This window comes from Muscardinus avellanarius, assembly GCF_963383645.1.
Source record: "Muscardinus avellanarius genome assembly, chromosome: 10".
In the NCBI taxonomy this organism is placed as follows: Eukaryota; Metazoa; Chordata; class Mammalia; order Rodentia; family Gliridae; genus Muscardinus; species Muscardinus avellanarius.
In genome coordinates this window covers 93,120,216-93,138,684 of record NC_137796.1, presented here as the reverse complement: position 1 = coordinate 93,138,684, position 18,469 = coordinate 93,120,216, and the positions used below count along the sequence as shown (strand labels likewise).

At 47.1% G+C, this 18,469-nt stretch overlaps 1 protein-coding gene across 1 annotated transcript; it reads left to right on the top strand.

Moving 5' to 3' along the window:
* Nucleotides 1-927: 927 nt before the first annotated feature.
* AQP8 (aquaporin 8) lies at nucleotides 928-9,293 on the top strand (the record flags this gene model as incomplete). Its single annotated transcript, XM_080703920.1, has 5 exons — nucleotides 928-1,169; nucleotides 4,275-4,401; nucleotides 6,210-6,424; nucleotides 7,600-7,734; nucleotides 9,146-9,293. 5 exons carry the CDS (start codon nucleotides 928-930, stop codon nucleotides 9,192-9,194), a joined length of 768 nt encoding a protein of 255 aa, XP_080560046.1. The 3' UTR covers nucleotides 9,195-9,293.
* Nucleotides 9,294-18,469: the final 9,176 nt, after the last annotated feature.

Sequence of the window (18,469 nt, the reverse complement as noted above, 5' to 3'; positions counted from 1 at the left end):
TTTGAACCTCATTAAGACTTTATGACTGGCTTGATTTCTGTCATTCACAGATGAGAAAATGAAGGTGCAAAGAGATGAAACAGTTCAGTTACAGGCTCAGTGACATGCTGGTTCCCCGCAGAGCCGAGACTTGAGTCCAGGCAGCCTGGGCTGGGGCTAGAGGCGGAGAGCCCTGCGCTCCATTCCCAGCTCCCAGGGGGAAGAGCCCCAGTAGCCTGTTTCCAAAGACAACCTCTCACCGCCTATGCCAATGGTCACGGAGTGGGGGGGGGTCATGGCTACACACTTGGTCCCGGATCAGGCTCTCAGGTTGAGCACAGGCGTCAAGGTCACAGGTGGTAGGCGTCCATGGACATTGTGAGAAAGTAATTGGAGAAGAGTTTGCTTTTACTTAACCCGTGTAGTCCCCACCCTGTGGGGCTCTCCTCATACTTATGCTGGTCGCCTTTGGACCGCGGGGAGCTGGGCCTTCCATCTCTTCCTAGGATGATGCAAGCAGCCAGCACCTTTTCACTGGTTGGCAGAAAGCCCGGCAAACCTTGACCCCCCACCCCCACCCAGTCCTGCTGAGATTAAAAACAAAAAGTTTCCTTTTCTGGGCCTCAGGGCCACCTCCCACTCAGCTTTATTGCTTTCTAGACACCTTCAATGTGCTTCTGCTGCCCTTTAAAAGGGGCAGAGCCTGTAGCGGGATCAGTGGTCCTCGGCTCCGAGATTAGCGCGTGCAGGACAGCCGGTCGGGTTTCCCGGTGGCTCTGGCAGAAGCCCAGGCCTTGAGCCTGCGCGCCCCGATGTCTGGAGAGGTGAGCCCACTGCCCCATCTTCCGCTGCAGCCTGGCAGGGCGACGGCTGGCTGGGTGTGCATTTGAGGCTGGGGGCCGGGGACCACCCGTCTCTCCTCTCTCCTTCCCATTACGGCAGGTTCCTATGTGTGACGCTGAGTCCCACAACTGCAAAGCCAGGGAGCCGAGCATGGCTGGTGGGAGCCCTGTGAGCTGGTTCGAGCGGTTCGCGCAGCCCTGCCTGGTGGAGCTGCTGGGCTCTGCCCTCTTCATTTTCATCGGGTGCCTGTCGGTCATTGAGAACAGTCCGGACACTGGGCTGCTGCAGCCCGCCCTGGCCCACGGGCTGGCCCTGGGACTCATCATCGCCACGCTGGGGAATATCAGGTGAGACCTGCCCTGAGCCTTCAGCGCGGTGCCGACTCCGAGGTCTGGGGGTGGGGTGCAAAGCCATCAGCAGGCACCCCTGGGCGCACACTCAGAATGGCAGTGTGGGGTGAGAGGCCAGCCTGCCCGTGGCCATCTCTGAGCTCTGCAGCCCACCAGCTCTGTCTGTGGCTTTGTGTAAGTGGTTTTCTAAACCCAAAGTTCCCCACCTATAAAATGGGACCAACATGCTGTTATAATGCCCTCCCCCCCGAAGTCAATATGGATATAATGTTAACCGTGTTCAGGCACTACAAGCAAGTTTCAGATGTCTACCACTGGGGTGGGTCCTGTTGTCTCCATTTTATATTGATAAAAGAAAAAGGCCAGATCGTCTGTCCAAGGTTATGGGGCTAGAAGTTGGTGGAGCCCGAGTCAAGTGCAATCTGTGTGGCTCCAGCGTCTAGACCCAAGGGCCTCATCAGGGTACGTTAGGATTAAGTGCTGTGAAATGCTACGCACGTATCAGGGGCTCCGTAGGCGCTCATCGCTGTGTTCCTGTGACATCTGGAGGTGGTTTAGAGAAAGCAGAGATGTTTTGGAGAACTGACCCATGAGTTGTCTTCCCACTTGCATATACGGGTGCCGGCTGCCTGCCAAGAGGTGCCCAGAGAAGAGGGCAGAGGTGGGAGACATCCTTCCTGCTTGGTCCTCATCTGGATGGGTGTGCCATGGGGAGGACTGTGGGGTGGTTGGTGGGGGGGTGTTCCCAGGAGAGCCAATCATAATGATGGATATCTTGCCTGGGCCACCAGGCAGATTGATTGGAAGCATGACTGATCTGTGTTTAATTTCACTTCAAAAAATAGATCTGAGCCAGATGTGGTGGTGCACACCTGTACTTGGGAGACTGAGATGGGAGGATCATAGGTTCAAAGCCAGCCTCAGCAACTTAGCCAGACCCTCAGCAACTTAGTGTGACTCTTTCAAAATAAAAAATAAAAAGGGCTGGGGGTGTAGCTCAGGTAGAACACCCCTGGGTTCAATCCCCAGTAGAAAGGAAAAAAGAAAGAGAGGGATCTGAGTGAGGAAATTGAAATACTGCTTAGAAAAACAAGAACAGAAAGAGAACTTTAGCATCTCGTGTGTGTGTGTGTGTGTGTGTGTGTGTGTGTGTGTGTGTGTGTGACTGGGAATTTAATCCAGGGGAGTTTTACTCCAAGCCACACCCCCAGCCCTATTGTATTTTTAAAATTTTGAAGCAGGGTCTTGCTAAATTGCTGAGGACCTCGCTAAGTGGCTGAGGCTGTCCTTGAATGTGCAATCCTTTGGTCTCAGCCTCCCAAGAACTGGGATTAGAGGGATGTGCCACCATTCTGCATATATATGCATATATATATATTTTTTTTCTTATCATCTTCCTCCTCCTGTTCCTCCTCCTCCTTCTCCTCTTCTTCCTCCTCTTCCTTCTTCTCCTCTTCTTCTTCCTCTGTCTTCTCTTCCTCCTCCTTTCTTGTGGTACTAGGGATTGAAGTCAGGGCCTCATGCATGCTAGGTAAGTGCTCTACCTCTGAGCTACATCTCCAGCCCTTAACATCTCTTTAAGTGACCAAGGGAGGCTGTGAGTGGAATGAAAAGCCCATGATCTTCTGTTCAGATGAGCCTGGGACTGAATGCAGCCTTTGTTTCTTCTCAGACATGGAGCCTCTCTGTGTGCAGGGGTGTGAATGTGGGTAATCATAATAGCTGAAATTTTGGGGGTGCGGTGTATACAGACAGTACTATTTGAGTGCTGAGTATACAGAGGGTACTATGTGCTGTGCATGCACTGATTCACTTCATCTGTGCAACAGGATAGAGATGAAGGAGACACTGAGAGGTTATGTAACTTGCTCCAGGCCACATAGCTATTCAGCAGAGCTGGTTGGAAACCCAGGCCAGGCTGGCTGAACAGACTGGGAGACTATCCCTCCAGCAGCACTGTCTCTTTTGAGACATCAACTTTTCATTCAATCATTGGCCTTCCCACCTAGTACTTATTTAGCACCTACTGCATACCAGGCATTGACTTCGAGGTTGTTGAATGGGTTTGGGATAAGGTGTGTAAGACACCGTGTATGGCACCTGACACGTAGTTAGTGTTCAGTAAATATTTGCGGAGTGAACACGGAATGGGCAAACTTAGAAGGCGTCATGATGGTTTTGCTGTTAGGAAGTGTGGAATTGGTCTAGAACACGTGTGGTTTTCTGGCACCCAGCCCTCTCCTGTTGGAGCCCTGCCCTGGGTAACAGTCCCTGCTTAGAGCAGGTGTGAAGAGAAAGGAGAAGCCAGTGGTCTGGGAGGAGTCTGGCTCTTCCTAGAGAACTGCCCACCCCACCTCCTCTCCTGAAGCCACAGGGGCCAGGCCACCTCCCTTCCTGCCTTATGTTGGCTGGTGCTTTGAAATCTGAAGCTCACACAGACGGGTGAGCTGGCCCAGAGGAGCTGGGGGTGGCTGGTCTTGAGGTGTGTGTGTCTGTGTGTGTGTACACGTGCACATGTGCGTGCATGAGTGGTGAGGGGAGAAGCCGGGCCCATTAGTGAGCTCTTAACATCCGAGGGGCACTTTTGTTCTTGTGTGACATGAGGTGTCTTGGGATCACTTTTCCTCTTATGAGGGTAGCCATTCCTGGGGACCTGAGGGAGTTAACAGGCCAGCCTCTGGGAATAATTCCTTCATCAGAGTGGGACAAGATGGGATCCTGATGCGGTAACAGGGTCTGCCTGGCTCTGGGGCTTGGATCAGCCGAGGGGCTGCCAGCTTGACTTGCCCTCTGACCCTAGGTTCTGACTTGTCTAATTCCCCTCCGCATCCCCAACCCCAAATCTCTCTCCCGACCTAACCTGCTCCGGAACCTCCTGCTTCACCCCAGATTCCCAGGGCCATTCCCAGCCGGAACCTTTACTCTCAATTGTACACGCATCACCTTTGCAGATAAAAAATTGGAATTTAATGGCTGAGCAGCTCAACTAATTAGGATCTCTTATTTGGGACCTGGCTACTTCTCAGGGTGTTCTTTCAGGGGACAGCTGGTGGTCAGCCCTGGCCTGGGCTCACGGCTGTCTTCTGCTCTTGCGGGCTATAGCGGTGGACACTTTAACCCTGCGGTGTCGCTGGCGGCCTTGCTCGTCGGAGGCCTCAACGTGATGATGCTCCTTCCCTACTGGATTTCCCAGCTGTGCGGGGGTCTGATCGGCGCTGCCTTTGCCAAGGTGGGTGACCCCAAGGGGGCTGGGCTGGTGGTTTCGGCTATGATGGGGCTGCTGGGAGTGCAGAGGGGCAGGGGAGAGGGGAAATGTCCAACTCTTTGCTCTTTCCGCCAGTGGAATTGGGTGGCCCTTTTCTGCTGGGCAGGGGCCACTCAAAGGGCCTTTGGTTCCCTCCCAACCTACCCTGTTCTGTCCATATTTGGGCACAGCTATTTCCTGGACAGACCAGGAAGCAATTCACAGCTTGGCATTTCTCTTCTCAAGCCCATATTTTGCTTTGGAATAAATTTGGATAGTCCTGCTATGTTTTTATTTGCTCATTCGTTCATTCATTCACTGTTAATCCCTCCTGTAAATATCTGAGGTTATCAGATAGTTATTCTTGAAAAACTGAGCAGATGCCTCTGTGTGTTTTCCAGTTTGCCATTCATTCATTCATTCTTGTGGTATTGGGAATGGAACCCAGGGGCATTCCACCTCTGAGCTTCATCCCTAGCCCTTTCTATTTTTATTTATTTTATTTATTTTTAAATTTTTTTGGTGGTACTGGGGTTCCTGGAAACCCTTCTACCTCTGGGCTACACTCCCAGACCTATTTTATAAATTTTTTAAATTTGGAAACAGGGTCTCTTAAGACAGCGAGGCTGGCTTCGAACCTGCATGATCCTCCTGTCTCCGCCTCCCAAGTGCGGGGATTACAAGCGTGCCGCCACCACGCCTGGCTCTATTTTTATTTTAAACCAGGGTCTTGCTAAGTTGCAGAGGGTTTCAACTAATTTTCTGAGGCTGGCTTTGAACCCGAAATTCTCCTCCTCAGCTTCCCAAGTACTGGGATTCCAGGTGTGCACTATCACTCCCAGAAGTTTGCCTATCTTTAAATTCAGTTATCTTTGATTGGAGTTGATACACAATTTACATTTGAAATCCCCCCATTTAATCAAGAAAGCTGGCTCCTTTTCTTAGTTGCACATACATGTTTATTTATTTATTATTTATTTATTTATTGGCCCTAGGGATAGAACCCGGGGCCTCGAGCATCCTAAGCAGGTGCTCTAACACTGAGCTACATCCCTAGCCCTGAGTCGCAGCATTCTTATAGCTCTAATATATCTCCTTGGATGACTCCTTCCCTCCTTCCTTTTTCCTCCCTTCTTTTGTCTTTCTCTACCCCAATTCTTCCTCGTCTTTTGCCCTTAAGTCTTAGTTCAACCCAGAGATCCTTAAAGATGTGGGCTTTATAGCTGGGCATGGTGGTATACAATTGCAATCCCATGGGAAGCTAAGACAGGAGGATTGCAGGTTCAAGGTTGGCCTCAGCAACTTAGTGAGACCTTGTTTCAAAATAAAAAATAAATGAAGCTGAGTGTGGTGGCGCACGCTTGTAATCCTGGTACTTGGGAAGCTGAGACAGGAGGATCCCAGGTTTGCAGCCAGCCTCAGTTACTTAGAGAGGCCCTCTGCAACTTAGTGAGATCCTGTTTCAAAGTAAAGAACTAAAAAAAAAAAAAAAAAAAAAAAAATAGGGCTAGGAGTATATCTTGGAGGTAGAGTGCCCCTGGGTTCAATCTCCAATATCTCAAAAATAAATAAATAAATACTTTTTAAAAATGAAAAGGGCTGGGGATGTGGGGATGTAGCTTGGAGGTAAAAATGTCTCTGGGTTCAAATGTCTCCAGAGCAAAACAAACAAAAAACCCTGTAGAGCTGGGAGATGGACCTGCTGTATCCCAAACGGACTGGCTCTTGATCTCAAGGGGGCAGGCCTGCATGCATTTTTAGGCCTCCACGCTGGGAGCCTCTTCTCTCTGCAGGCAGTGAGTCCTGAGGAGAAGTTCTGGAATGCATCTGGAGCTGCATTTGTGACCGTGCAGGAGCAGGGGCAGGTGGCCAGGGCGCTGGGGGCGGAGCTCATCCTGACGACCCTGCTGGTCCTGGCTGTGTGCATGGGCGCCATCAACCAGAGGACCAAGGGGCCCCTGGCTCCGTTCTGCATCGGCCTGTCCGTCACTGTGGATATCCTGGCAGGGTGAGTGTCCCTGGGTGGGTGAGGGGCTACCGCTACTGTGTAGATTTGGGTGGTCTCAGCTCTGGAGGGCAGGCCTGGGGTTCACAGACTCAACAGCCAGCCGGGGCCAGCCAGGAAGGTGCTGCAGATGGGGGAGCGGGCTGTGCTGATTCGGAGGCTCTAATCAATTATGACTGTGTGAGATCCCAAGTTTGGGGTGGCCCTTATAATTTCATTCAGGGCAAGTAAGAAATCTGGATTTTTTATGCCTAGTTTCCCAGTTTTTGTGGTGTAAACAAAAATATCCCTGCAGGCTGTAGCTTTAGGCTTATGAAGAGCATCCCCACCCACTGGGTATTTTGAGGTTGGGTCAGGGATTATTTCCTGAGGCTCTGGAAGGATGGAGTGACTTAATTAAGGTCATGGGCAAGTCAAACACAGATATGGGACCAGAGCCCATTCTGCTGACGAGGGTGGGGGGGGTGTCCTAAGGCCCAATTCTTCCCTTTTGGGCACAGAACCAACTCTAGCCTCTCTCCCGGGTCAGGTCTCACTTTGGGAGTCTGGGAGGTGTAGCCTGTCAAGGGCCATTTGGGGAAAATGTGTCTATGAAGTGGTGGCGATGCTTTGCTGCCCCCTAGTGGCCTTGGCTCCATTGACAAGCCTATGGAATCTACCATCCTGTGACTTGGACACAGGGTGGGACAGGTCGGCAGGATCCCAGCCCGAGTGCGTGGGGTAAGGATACAGATACCAGAACTTGAAAGCTGCACCCAGGGGATGGTCTCCATCCAGAAGATTCTGGGCCCCAAGTTTGTGGTGCAACGAGGGCATCAACTGGGCCAGCTAGATTACGGTTAATGCTCGTTGTACATTAACTATGTGTGAGGCACGAGCTCTGTACCATTGTCTTATTCATTCCAGTGGAAGCACAGAGTTAAGCAAAGGCCACGGGGTGAGAGCTAGCTGGGCTGGGGTTTGAATCTAGGGCGGGTGGCTCCAGGCCAACAGTGGACTGACATCGCCTTGTGGACTTTGCCTTCCTGACATCACCCAGCAGGCACTCCGTGCAGGCTGCTCTTCCAGAAGGGTGTGTGGGGAGTGGCAGGCCAAGTGTCCAGGGAGGAGCCATGCTTTGGCTGTCTAGTGCTAATGGCCTCTCTGGGACCCTGGTGACTGTGGCCGTGTGTTCGCAGAGGTACTATTTCTGGAGCCTGCATGAACCCCGCTCGTGCCTTTGGGCCTGCTGTGATGGCCAACCACTGGGACTTCCACTGGGTCTACTGGATCGGCCCACTGCTGGCTGGCCTGCTGGTGGGACTGCTTGTTAGGTAAGAGTGCGGCCCAGGGCCACTGGCCCCTCTAATGGGCCCTTGGTGACAGCACCATAGAGGCCCAGGCTAGATGACTGGGCTGTCACTTGGGTTTATTTATTTATTTATTTATTTATTTATTTATTTATTTATTTTTGTGGTACTAGGGATGGAATCCAGGGGCATTTTCATCTGAGCTATACCCCCAGTCCTATTTTTTATTCTTTGTTTTGAAACAGGGTCTTACTGAGTAGCAAAGGGCCTAAGTAGCTGAGGCTGTCCACGAACCATGATCCTCCTGTCTCAGCCTCCCAAATGCTGGGATTACAAGCATGTACCACCAACGCCCGGCTCTGTCACTTGGGTTGAGAGAAAGAAGGATGGGATCTTCTTAGGGGAAAGAATATGTCTTTATCTAGGACCTTTGGCTGCAAGTCTCTGGGGGATTCATCGGCTCCCATGACTGAGGAGGTCACAGCTAGCACTGGATCCAGGTGGTGCTCAGCCAAGGGCCTTAGGACCTGGCCTTCTCACAGGCTCTGTGTGGGCTCCATGCCCAGATGGACTCTCCAACAGAGGCACAGCTGCCCACTGGGCATTCTATGCTGATATCCAAGCAGCTTGTTAACTCCAGAGGAAGAAGAACACAGCTCTAGCAAAAGTCCTGTGTCTGATGTTCATTGGTTTGGACTGGCCCAGCCTGGGTCATGTGTCCAGCTTGAATCAGTCACCGTAGCTGAGGTATCAGAACTCATTGGCTGAGTGTGTGTCCCTTGGTGTGGGGCCAAGGCCAGCTTACCTGAACAACTGCCAGTAGGGCAAGAGTGAGAAGAAGCAGTTCCCCTGGGGGTAGCATGTGAACCCAGGGGGCCCCATCTACATAGGAAGACCATGTAATGGCCCCCTTAGGAGATGCATGCCAGGAGATGGCATTTGCACCAAATGGTGTGAACAGAGCAGTTAAAAGGTTGATACTATCAGGCCAAGTGGATTCCAGGCAGAAAAAGTGAAGGTCCCCTCTGTCCTACTTGACTTTTTTCCCTTGGGCTCTCTTCTTACCTCCTGTTTTTTGGCTCCAGGAGCAGGGATCACCACCTGGATTTGGTAGGAGTTGGGCCCGCCTTGCACTCTCTGAGAGGGACTGATCTAGACTGCTCACACCACACTTCTTTGCATCCAGGGGCCTCAGGACCCCACCTGTGGTTCAGCTGTCTGCTGCTTTAAGAGTGGCAGTGATGAGCATCTCCAGGAAAAGGGCTAGAAACAAAGAGGAGATGACATCTCCCCCTGCCCATGGCTCTACTAAGGCTGGGCGAGCTGAGGATGTTGACTCCCTGAGGACCTGGGGCTTGGAGACTTATAATGAAAGACTGGGTCTTTCCTCCAGGAGCTCAGAGACTTCACAGCATAATTTTTTTTTTTTTTGTAGGTTCCTCATTGGAGATGGAAAAACCCGGCTAATCCTAAAGGGACGGTGAAGCAGAGCTGCTAGAATTCGCACTGCCCCTCTGCCCTCAGCTGCCCCATGCTGGGCTGAAAGGACAGGTCTGTACTTCCTGGCCCAGAGGAGGGACTGACCTGATCTCCAGCTTGGGCCTGGCTTCTCATACAGATAGACTTCTGCCAAGTGCTGGAGATGCTCTAGGTGCCTGAAATTCCTTTGTGTTCATCTGAGATCTCAGCCTAGGGAAGGCATTGCAAGCACTGCCCCAAAAGAGATGAGAATCACACAGTAAAAGTGCTTTCCTTGCGAGGGAAGGGCCCAGGAGCAGAAGAATAGTTGGAATAAATGGCTGTTTATGAACACCAGCTCCTTCCTTCCTTCCTTCCTTCCTTCCTTCCTTCCTTCCTTCCTTCCTTCCTTCCTTCTCTCCTTCCTTCCTTGGAATAGAACCCAAGGCCTCTGTATGCTATGCAAGTGTTCTACCATTGAACTACATCCCTAGTCCTTCACACCCCCTTTTTCTTTCCTTCTATTGTTCTTTGATTCCTGTTACAGACAGGCTCTCTGGAGCCTGACCACTTGCCTCCCAAACCATCAATGTAACTTTGCAATAAATAGTCTAGTATTTTCTTCGACATGTCCACTGGCTTGCTTTTCATTTTAAGAAATGGGCACTGCTTGGGGTGGGGGATTCAAAGTCTGGGGTGGGGTCTTTGCTGTCCAGAGTCTGGCTAAGCTTAGCAGAGCCCACCCAGAGCCTGTTTCACTTGGCCCAACCCATCTTTTGAAACAGGGTCTCACTAAGTTGTAGAGGGCCTCACTAAGTAGTAGCTGAGGCTATCCGTGAACCACGATCCTCCTGTCTCAGCCTCCCAAATGCTGGTATTACAAGTGTGCACCACCATGATGCTCAGAATGTGACCTTAATTTAAAAAATAGTCTTTGTAACTGTGATTAAGTGTCAAGGTGAGATCAGACAGAATTAAGGTGGCCTGAATCCAATGGCAGGGTCCTTAACAAGAAACAGTCAATGGCACTCACAGACACAGCATTCTAGAGAATGCTAAAACGGAGGCAGCGATTGTTTTATACTTTCACAAGTCTACACCAAGAGCCACCAGGGGCTGGAAGAGGCAAGAAGGCCTTCCTGTAGAGCCTTGAGAGGAAGTGTGTCCCTGATGACACCATGATTTCTTTTTTCACCTCCTCTTTCTTTCTCTCTTTCTTTCTTTCATTCTTTCTTCTTTCTTTCTTCCTTTATTTTTGTGGTACTGGGGGGTGGAACCCAGGTTTTTTTTTTTTCTACCTCCGGGCTATACTCCCAGACCTATTTTTTATACTTTATTTGGAAACAGGGTCTCACTGAGACCCTGAGTTGCTGAGGGCCTCACTAAGTAGCTGAGGCTGGCTTCGAACCTACACAATCCTTCTGTCTCAGCCTCCCAAGTGCTGGGATTACAAACATGTGCCATCACACCTGGCTGAAACCTTGATTTCTAACCTCTGGCTTCCAGAACTGGGAATAAATCTGTTAGTTTTAGCCACCAAGTTGGTGATAATTTGTTATAGTAGCCCCAGGAAATACAGGCAGACACTCTTATTCTCATTTTCTAGAGTATTGAATGTAACTTCTGATGACATTACCCACAGTTACATCTGTTGATAGAGCCAATATGTAAGATCAGGGATGTTTGGCTGCAGGGTCAGTGATCTTTGTCTTCAAGCATTACTGTTCCTATGTGAGGGACAACATTATGTCTTCTACCTTGTCTGTCACACCCCTATTAAGAAAGGGACAGAAATACATGGATCATAAATTCTTGCTTCTAAGCTGCAACTGGATTTCAAGATCTGGTCTTCACCTCAATTTCTAGACTATAAGCCCTCAAGAAGATGGATTCAGATACATCTCTTAACTCCGCAGCATGTGATTTGGTGTTTACTGTACTAAGGGACTCAGGAAGGACCCACTGACTGAAAGAATGGCAGAGCCTGGTCCTAGTGACTCCCAAATTCCTTCTCACCCCACAGAGAAGAATCCAAAATGGACTCGCATCACCTAAGTTCCCTTCTGCCCCTCCTGCCTTCTTCTCGTCAATAAGGTTACAGACTTAGGATGTTAGAACTGGAGATACTATTGTAGTAGTAAAATATGGTGGCTACAAATTGGGAATCTGAGAAAGATCTAAGTTTAAACTTCAGAACTGTCACTTTTTGCTATATGTGCTTGAAGAAGCCACTTAATAGCTCTCAGCTTCAGCTTCTTAGTTTTTAAATGGAAATACGGCCTTAGGATGCTTGCGAGGATTAACCAACAGTACTCACAAAGCATCAGCACAATGCCTAGGACCTGGCAAGTGCCCCATGTGTTGGCACTTACATGTATTGCTATTTTCAAATCAAAGGTTTGGCAACATGCAAGTATCAGAATCATGGCAAAAGGGTAGTTTTGGCAAGAAGTTTATAAATGGACTTGGCACCAATATATTTTCTCAGTCAGCTCTTCTCAGTAAGGATCTTTAGGCCTCTTTTGGGGAAAAGGTTGGGAACCACTCATCCAATTCCAAAACCCAGAGAGGCCAAATATTTTGACTATTATTGAATGGCAGAGTCTAATTAGAATCGAGGATTTTGGACACACAATCCAGGGTCTTTCTACTGCAATAGCCAGCTACATCCTGCTGGAGACCCTTGGGTCCAAGTACAGACTCATTTGTTAACCCTCACAGGTATTGTTGTTAGGAAGCCTACTATTATGCTTTTTTCCCCCCAGTACTGGAATGGAACCCAGAAGCATTCTACCTTTGAGCTACAGCCTCAGCCTGATTTTATTCTCTATTTTGAAAGAGGGTTACACTAAGTTGTGGAGGGCCTAAGTAGCTGAGGCTGGCTGCAAATCTGCTATCCTCCTATCTCAGCCTCCCAAGTACTGGGATTACAAGCATGTGCCACCACCTCCAGCTTAGTATTACACTCCTGAGTCTCCCCCTCATTACACTGTACAGGAGCTCTGTGGGTTTAGGTAACTGAAAGGGAAGCCTGCCAATCTTCTACTCTCCCTTGAAGTGTGTTAACTCTATTTTTTTTTTTTTTTTGGTGGTACTGGGGTTCCTGGAAGCCCTTCTACCTCCGAGATACACTCTCAGACCTATTTTATACTTTTTAATTTTTGGAAACAGGGTCTCTGAAGCCAGAGCGCCTGGCTTAGAACCTGCATGATCCTCCTGTCTCCGCCTCCCAAGTGCGGGGATTACAAGCGTGTGCCACCACGCCCTGCTGGTGCGTTAACTCTTGTCTTGTACCTGCAGGTGTTGCCGTTCCCCTCCCTGGTGTTGGGAGTGGTTTTAGCTAGGCCACACTGGTCCAGGATAGAGTGATTTCTTGAAAGTTGGCTTCTTTACTGATAATTTCACAACCTCCATGCCAAGCACACCTACATGCTCTACTGGCTGTATGCTCCTGTACCCAAGCAATCTTTAAAGCCATTTAGGTCTCTCTTCTCTCCTTGACCTCTGGCCCCAGACCTTTACACACACAACAGCATCCTCCTCCAGAGTTCTACTGCCTCAGAGAAGGTTTAAGAATCTATCTTGGAACCCCAGTGGAATGATGGGGTTAGGATTAGCTATATTCCTTTACCTGCTTGAAGTGCGGAGTATTCATTCTCCTTCCTTAAAGTCTAGATGCCTCAACTGGTTTATGACCTGAAAACTTGACTTTTTCCCCCTTAAAGGTTTAAAGCTGCCGGGCGTGGTGGTGCACGCTTGTAATCCCCACACTTGGGAGGCGGAGACAGGAGGATCGCGCAGGTTTGAAGTCAGCCTCGCTGGCTTAAGAGACCCTGTTTCCAAATTAAAAAAAAAAAAGTATACAAATAGGTCTGGGAGTGTAGCCCGGAGGTAGGAGGGTTTCCAGGAACTCCACTACCACACACACACACAAAAAAAATTAATAAAGCCTCTTGTCTGATTGCCAGACTTGAGTAATTTCTCAGACTTAACTGTGAAGACCAGGGAGATCAGATAACTTGTGGAAGAATGGTGATGGAACCCTGCACATGAATATTAGCTTTCCCCCAAAGGCTTATAGCCATTTACTCAAAGAAAATAGAGAAATATTACAGAAAACACATCTAGATACTTACAGTCTAGATAGTAATCCCAAGCAGTTAGCATTCTTGAGGCTTTTGGATGCCACTGTATAAAGCAGAACCTTACAAATCCATGTGATAGAAACATCTTACCTGGAACTTGTTTTCTGAACTCATCCTGTAGTTCTCCCTACAGTTTTCTTCCTGAGCTGGGCTGAGAACATATCCTTAGCAAATGATGAAATATCTATGCTGACTATAGCCCATGAAGTTGGGACAGTTATGGTAAGAAGGGACATAAGGAAGCCAGGCATGGTGGCGCATGCTTGTAACCCCAGTGCTTCTGAGGCTGAGACAGGAGGATTTCAGGTTTGTGCCCAGCCTCATCTACTTAGTGAGACCCTCTGCAACCTAGTGAGATTCTGTTTCAAATTAAAGAATAAAAATTAGGGCTGAGGATGTAGCTTGGAGGTAGAATACCCCTGGTACTGAAAAAAAAAAAAAAAGTACCCCCAGTACTGCAAAAAAAAAAAAAAAAAAGGGCCATGTGGAAGTAGCTGAAGCTCTCCCTTTATGCCAAAATAGTGGATCAAAATCAACATTGTGCTGCCGGGCACGGTGGCACATGCTTGTAATCCCAGCATTTGGGAGGCTGAGACAGGAGGACTGTGGTTTATAGCCAGCCTCAGCTACTTAGTGAGGCCCTTTGCAACTCAGTGAGAACTTGTTTCAAAATAAAAAATAGGGCTGGGGGTGTAGCTCAGAGGTAAAATGCCCCCGGGTTCCATCCCCAGTACTGAAAACAACAACAACAACAACCAAACCCAACATTGTGAAGCACGACAAAATACACCATCCGTAAATATGCCCCTTTTGGCATTACCATATTTTGTGCTAAAGGCACCTGAAAAATATTAGGTACTGTATTGAGAGGGTGCTCTGATTCCCCTTTCTTTCTGAAAGGGGGTGATGACACCCCCATGTGAAAGATGCCTTCCCTATACCAGCAGGAAAGAAACATTCTCATCACGAGACGGAGAGTTGAGGCTGAGATAATTCCGTGAGAACTTTGTAAAGTATCTCTCATTGTCTGCTGTCCTTTGGGCATCCAATGTATTTTAGTTCCTTTTCCATAGCTGCTCCTCTGTCCAGCCTGGTATATAAGCACTGGGGTTTTGATACTTTTCAGGTCATCTCTTATGGAAATGCCCATGTACATACACACACACCTGTATACTTTTCTCCTGTCAATGTTTTGTCTTAATTTAACTCTCAGGTCCAGATGGAGATCATGAGAGAAGTAGTTTGTCTCCCATACAACTGTGTCAGCGGAGGGAAACTGTCAAGATTTCTTCCACCATTCAGCTGGGGCAAATGTCTCACCAGAAACACATGCAGCAGGTGTATCCAATGCCAATTCTACCCTAGCATTAGAGCCAGCATCATCTGGGACAATGGCAGTGACATATATCAGGTGGTGGCCATGCTGTGGGGAACCACTGTGAACTGGAATGAAGCTGAGATTGAAATTCTCTTTTCACTTAGTTACTAGGATCAGATTTAACTTCTTAAACATTCTTTTCTCTTAGCAGAAAGACATCCTTCAAATTATGGCATAAATCAAAGGCAGCCATTTATTGTAGACATTTATTCAATAAGTTTTCAAGAGGACACCTAAGTGAACATTAATACAAAACAATGAACAGACATCCATTTATACTTGGTCTCAGAAGGCATTCAGACAGAGGCAAAGGCTTATAGTTATACGTTACTCCGACACTCTTTTCATCTGGGCCTTCCTCAGCTCCCTCATGATTGAGTCTTGTCTGTCACTGGGCACCAGACCGCATGGAACAGACTTTCTTCACTTTGGCTACCTGCCTGTGGCTCTCAGGGATCGTGGGGGCTGCCTGCTCACTGAGCAAGCTCCGTGGTGGGCTTTGCTGTCACAGCACCCCTTCCCTGCAGTATGAAGTATATTTAGTGTGGCCCAGAGGCTCCCTGCAGTGGTATAACTTCTTCCTCATCTCTACAAACTTGTTTCTTTTGGCTTCTGGTCTAATGCTCATTCTGCAGCGACAGTCTGCCCTGAGCTGTTAAGACTATATGTGTGAAGTTTTCCTCTTTAAAAAAATGAAGGGTTCTTTCCATATGAACGAATTGGTCAAATGTGTAATAAAACCATCAGCAATAATTTGAGGTATTTGTGGAAGTTAATGCAAACCTAGGAAATACGAGCCCAGTTTCTAAATGCCTTGGGTAAGATGTAAGAGAATAAAATATCACTTTTCAAAAATAGGATTTGAGACAATTTCCAAAGAAAAAAGACAGAATTAAATAAATACAGGTTTAGGTAGTTGCTTGAGGTGAATTGTTTTGTTGAGACTTCTAGCAGCCAGGACAAAGAGGGAAAAGCAGTAAGTTACAAAAATCACAGTGTTTCTAAGATAAAAACCTGTTTTGTTTTTGCTTAGGATCAGCACATTCTCTGGTACTGAGACCTAGAAAAAAACTTTTCCTATGGATCTTCATAAAGGCAATGCTATGTGATATAAAAGACATATTACTCAGAACACATTTATTCATTTTAAATTTCATACCTCAGCTGAAAAAAGATAAAATGCAGAGAAACAAGTAGCCTTGGTCTAAAATGGTAGGTAATATCTTCTGTATCTTCAGAACAGAGACAGGCTCACTGAATTAAGATAGGCCCAAATAGCCCATTTACAATTAGGAGTATAGTAGGGGAACCCAAATTCCACCTCGGCTTGATCCCAGACATATGAGAATCAGTTTTCCCACTGAAGATGGAACAGGCTTTCCTGCCACTGGGAAAGTCTAAGAGACAGAAGTACCAAATGCAATTTCATGTTTGTAATTTAGAGATAATCCTGATGGTTACTGACCTTTTGTAATCGACATGGATGTAACTGGCATTACCTTTTGCTGCAATACTTCCTCTATCCTAAGTTTCTTGAATATAGGCACTACGTCCCTTTTTCATTTTTGTGTCCCTCACTGTAGCTACAACATGGTCTTACATATATAACAGTGCTTAGTAAATATTTATGAATAAGTTATCTACTTTCCTGAATCATGCTTCCATATAATTATTAATCCTGTGTATACATATTACTAAGTGGTGATTTATATTAATGTGCATTTTCTTTAGAATTGAAATTCCAGAACATCTACATTTTAAGCACAAACCCACAAGCACCACACACTTCTTACTGTGCTAGGCACAATACCAACATAAAACTGCACACACCATTAGAAGTCTATAATTCAAACAACACAGAGGAAATCAACTATTGAGATGTGAACAGTCATAACATTTCCAACAAATATAAATTAGAAACATTTATCAGTGTTTACCTGAGTCACTTGTCTTCCAACTGGCCAAACCCTATTCTGGCACCTTAAGTTGGAATTCTTTCTACAGTGTCTACCCTCCTTGGTACTTTGCTAAATAGATCTTAAAAGATTCAAAATTACTCAAAGGAATTATTTCTAGATGCCTTCAAATAGAAGCATTTAATAAAGGAAGGGAGAGATTAGAGCAAAGATAAATCTCTACATAGCTCTGACTGGTCATCTTTCCACTAAACTTGTGACTTCTTCCTCCAAGCAAAGCCACACTGGGCTGCTTATGCATTAAGGGTATAAATGTCACTGGCCTCATCCTGAAGCAACTGGCTTTGGAAGATAAAAAACCTGGGTTTCATCTGTAATTACTATGTGAATTAACTATCCCCTTCTTTGGACCTTTCTGCCAATACTTTTTTTTTTTTGTACTGGGGATGGAACCCAGGGACATTCTACCTCTGAGCTACACTCCCAGCGCTAGTTTTTATTCTTTATTTTGAAACAGGGTCTCACTGAGTAACAAAGGGCCTAAGTAGCTGAGGTTATCAGCAAATCATGATACTCCTGTCTCAGCCTATCAAATGCTGAGATCACAAGTGTGTGCCACGATGCCTGGCTCTCTGCCAGTATTTCTTGGGCTAGGGCTAGGGGATTATCAAAGAGATTTTTCAGACAAACAAGTAAATGAGAAAAACAAAAATGGTGTTCTGGACTGGGAGTTTCTATAAATGTTTCCACTTTCACTCAGTGAGCTGTAAAGTCGTATGATTATTCAGGGCTCCACAGTTAGGCTTATTGGCCTATGAACAGGGACTAGACGCCTGCATGTCTTAGAGCCAGCCTGGAAGTGCTGGTCTGTACTGAGGTGGCTCTCTCATCTAAAGAGGGCCTGAGGAGACCTACTGGTCTTAGAAATATTAAATGTTTCATGTCTCTACCTCACTTCTTCCCTATTCCCTTAGGATTTTAGAGACATTATCATATAACATTATATTGAAGTATGGGGGTAGGAGGTATAGACTATGCCAATATACCAGTCACATTCTAGATAAGAGCCAGAGAAGTTATCGGGTAGGACTAGATGTGTCTGAAATCTTCCTTTAATAAGACACATCATAAGCATGCATCCTATTCAGTCTGCAGAGGGCATGGTAGTTCAGAACAGTCAGATTCGAGCACCCATAACAAGTAAGAGGTAAGTGGAGGACTTATGAAATAACAGTGAAAGGAGCTGGGGTTACTTGTAGGCTGCAGAAGCCGCAGCCACAGGGATCTGAGCCTTCAGGTTCAGAAAAGGATGATGGTGGTTGACTGCTTCTCCTCTTGATGGAGGCAAGGCATCAGCAACATGACTTCAGTTAATAACATCCAGCTATCTGGACCAACTATCTGGACCAACTTGATGACACAAAAAGTTACACTGTTACAGCCTTCTCAAGGAATCTATAAAATATTCACTCTCCTTTTGTGATTATCTTCAAAGCCGAGATGGAGCTGATGTAGTTCTGATCAGATTCCTCAAAGTTTGGCCTAAATGTGAAAATCTAGTATCAAGTAGCATCCAGGATCTCATGTAACAGGTACAACAACAAAAACCTTTCAGTGTTTATGTCCTTGAAAAGCACACTCAACCACACAGGATCTTGAATGTTGCTGAATTTAGCAATCCAACAGCAATGGCCTCCACATACAGGAGAAGATTGTATTTTGGACTCAGACACTACATCTTCTTCACTTTTTTGAAGGAGGAGCTGAGACACATAGGAGACAGGCTGATCAAGTTAGAGGCAGAGGTGAGAACAGGATGCAAGTCTGGTTTATTCATAGTCTTAAGTTTTATCTTGGGAATT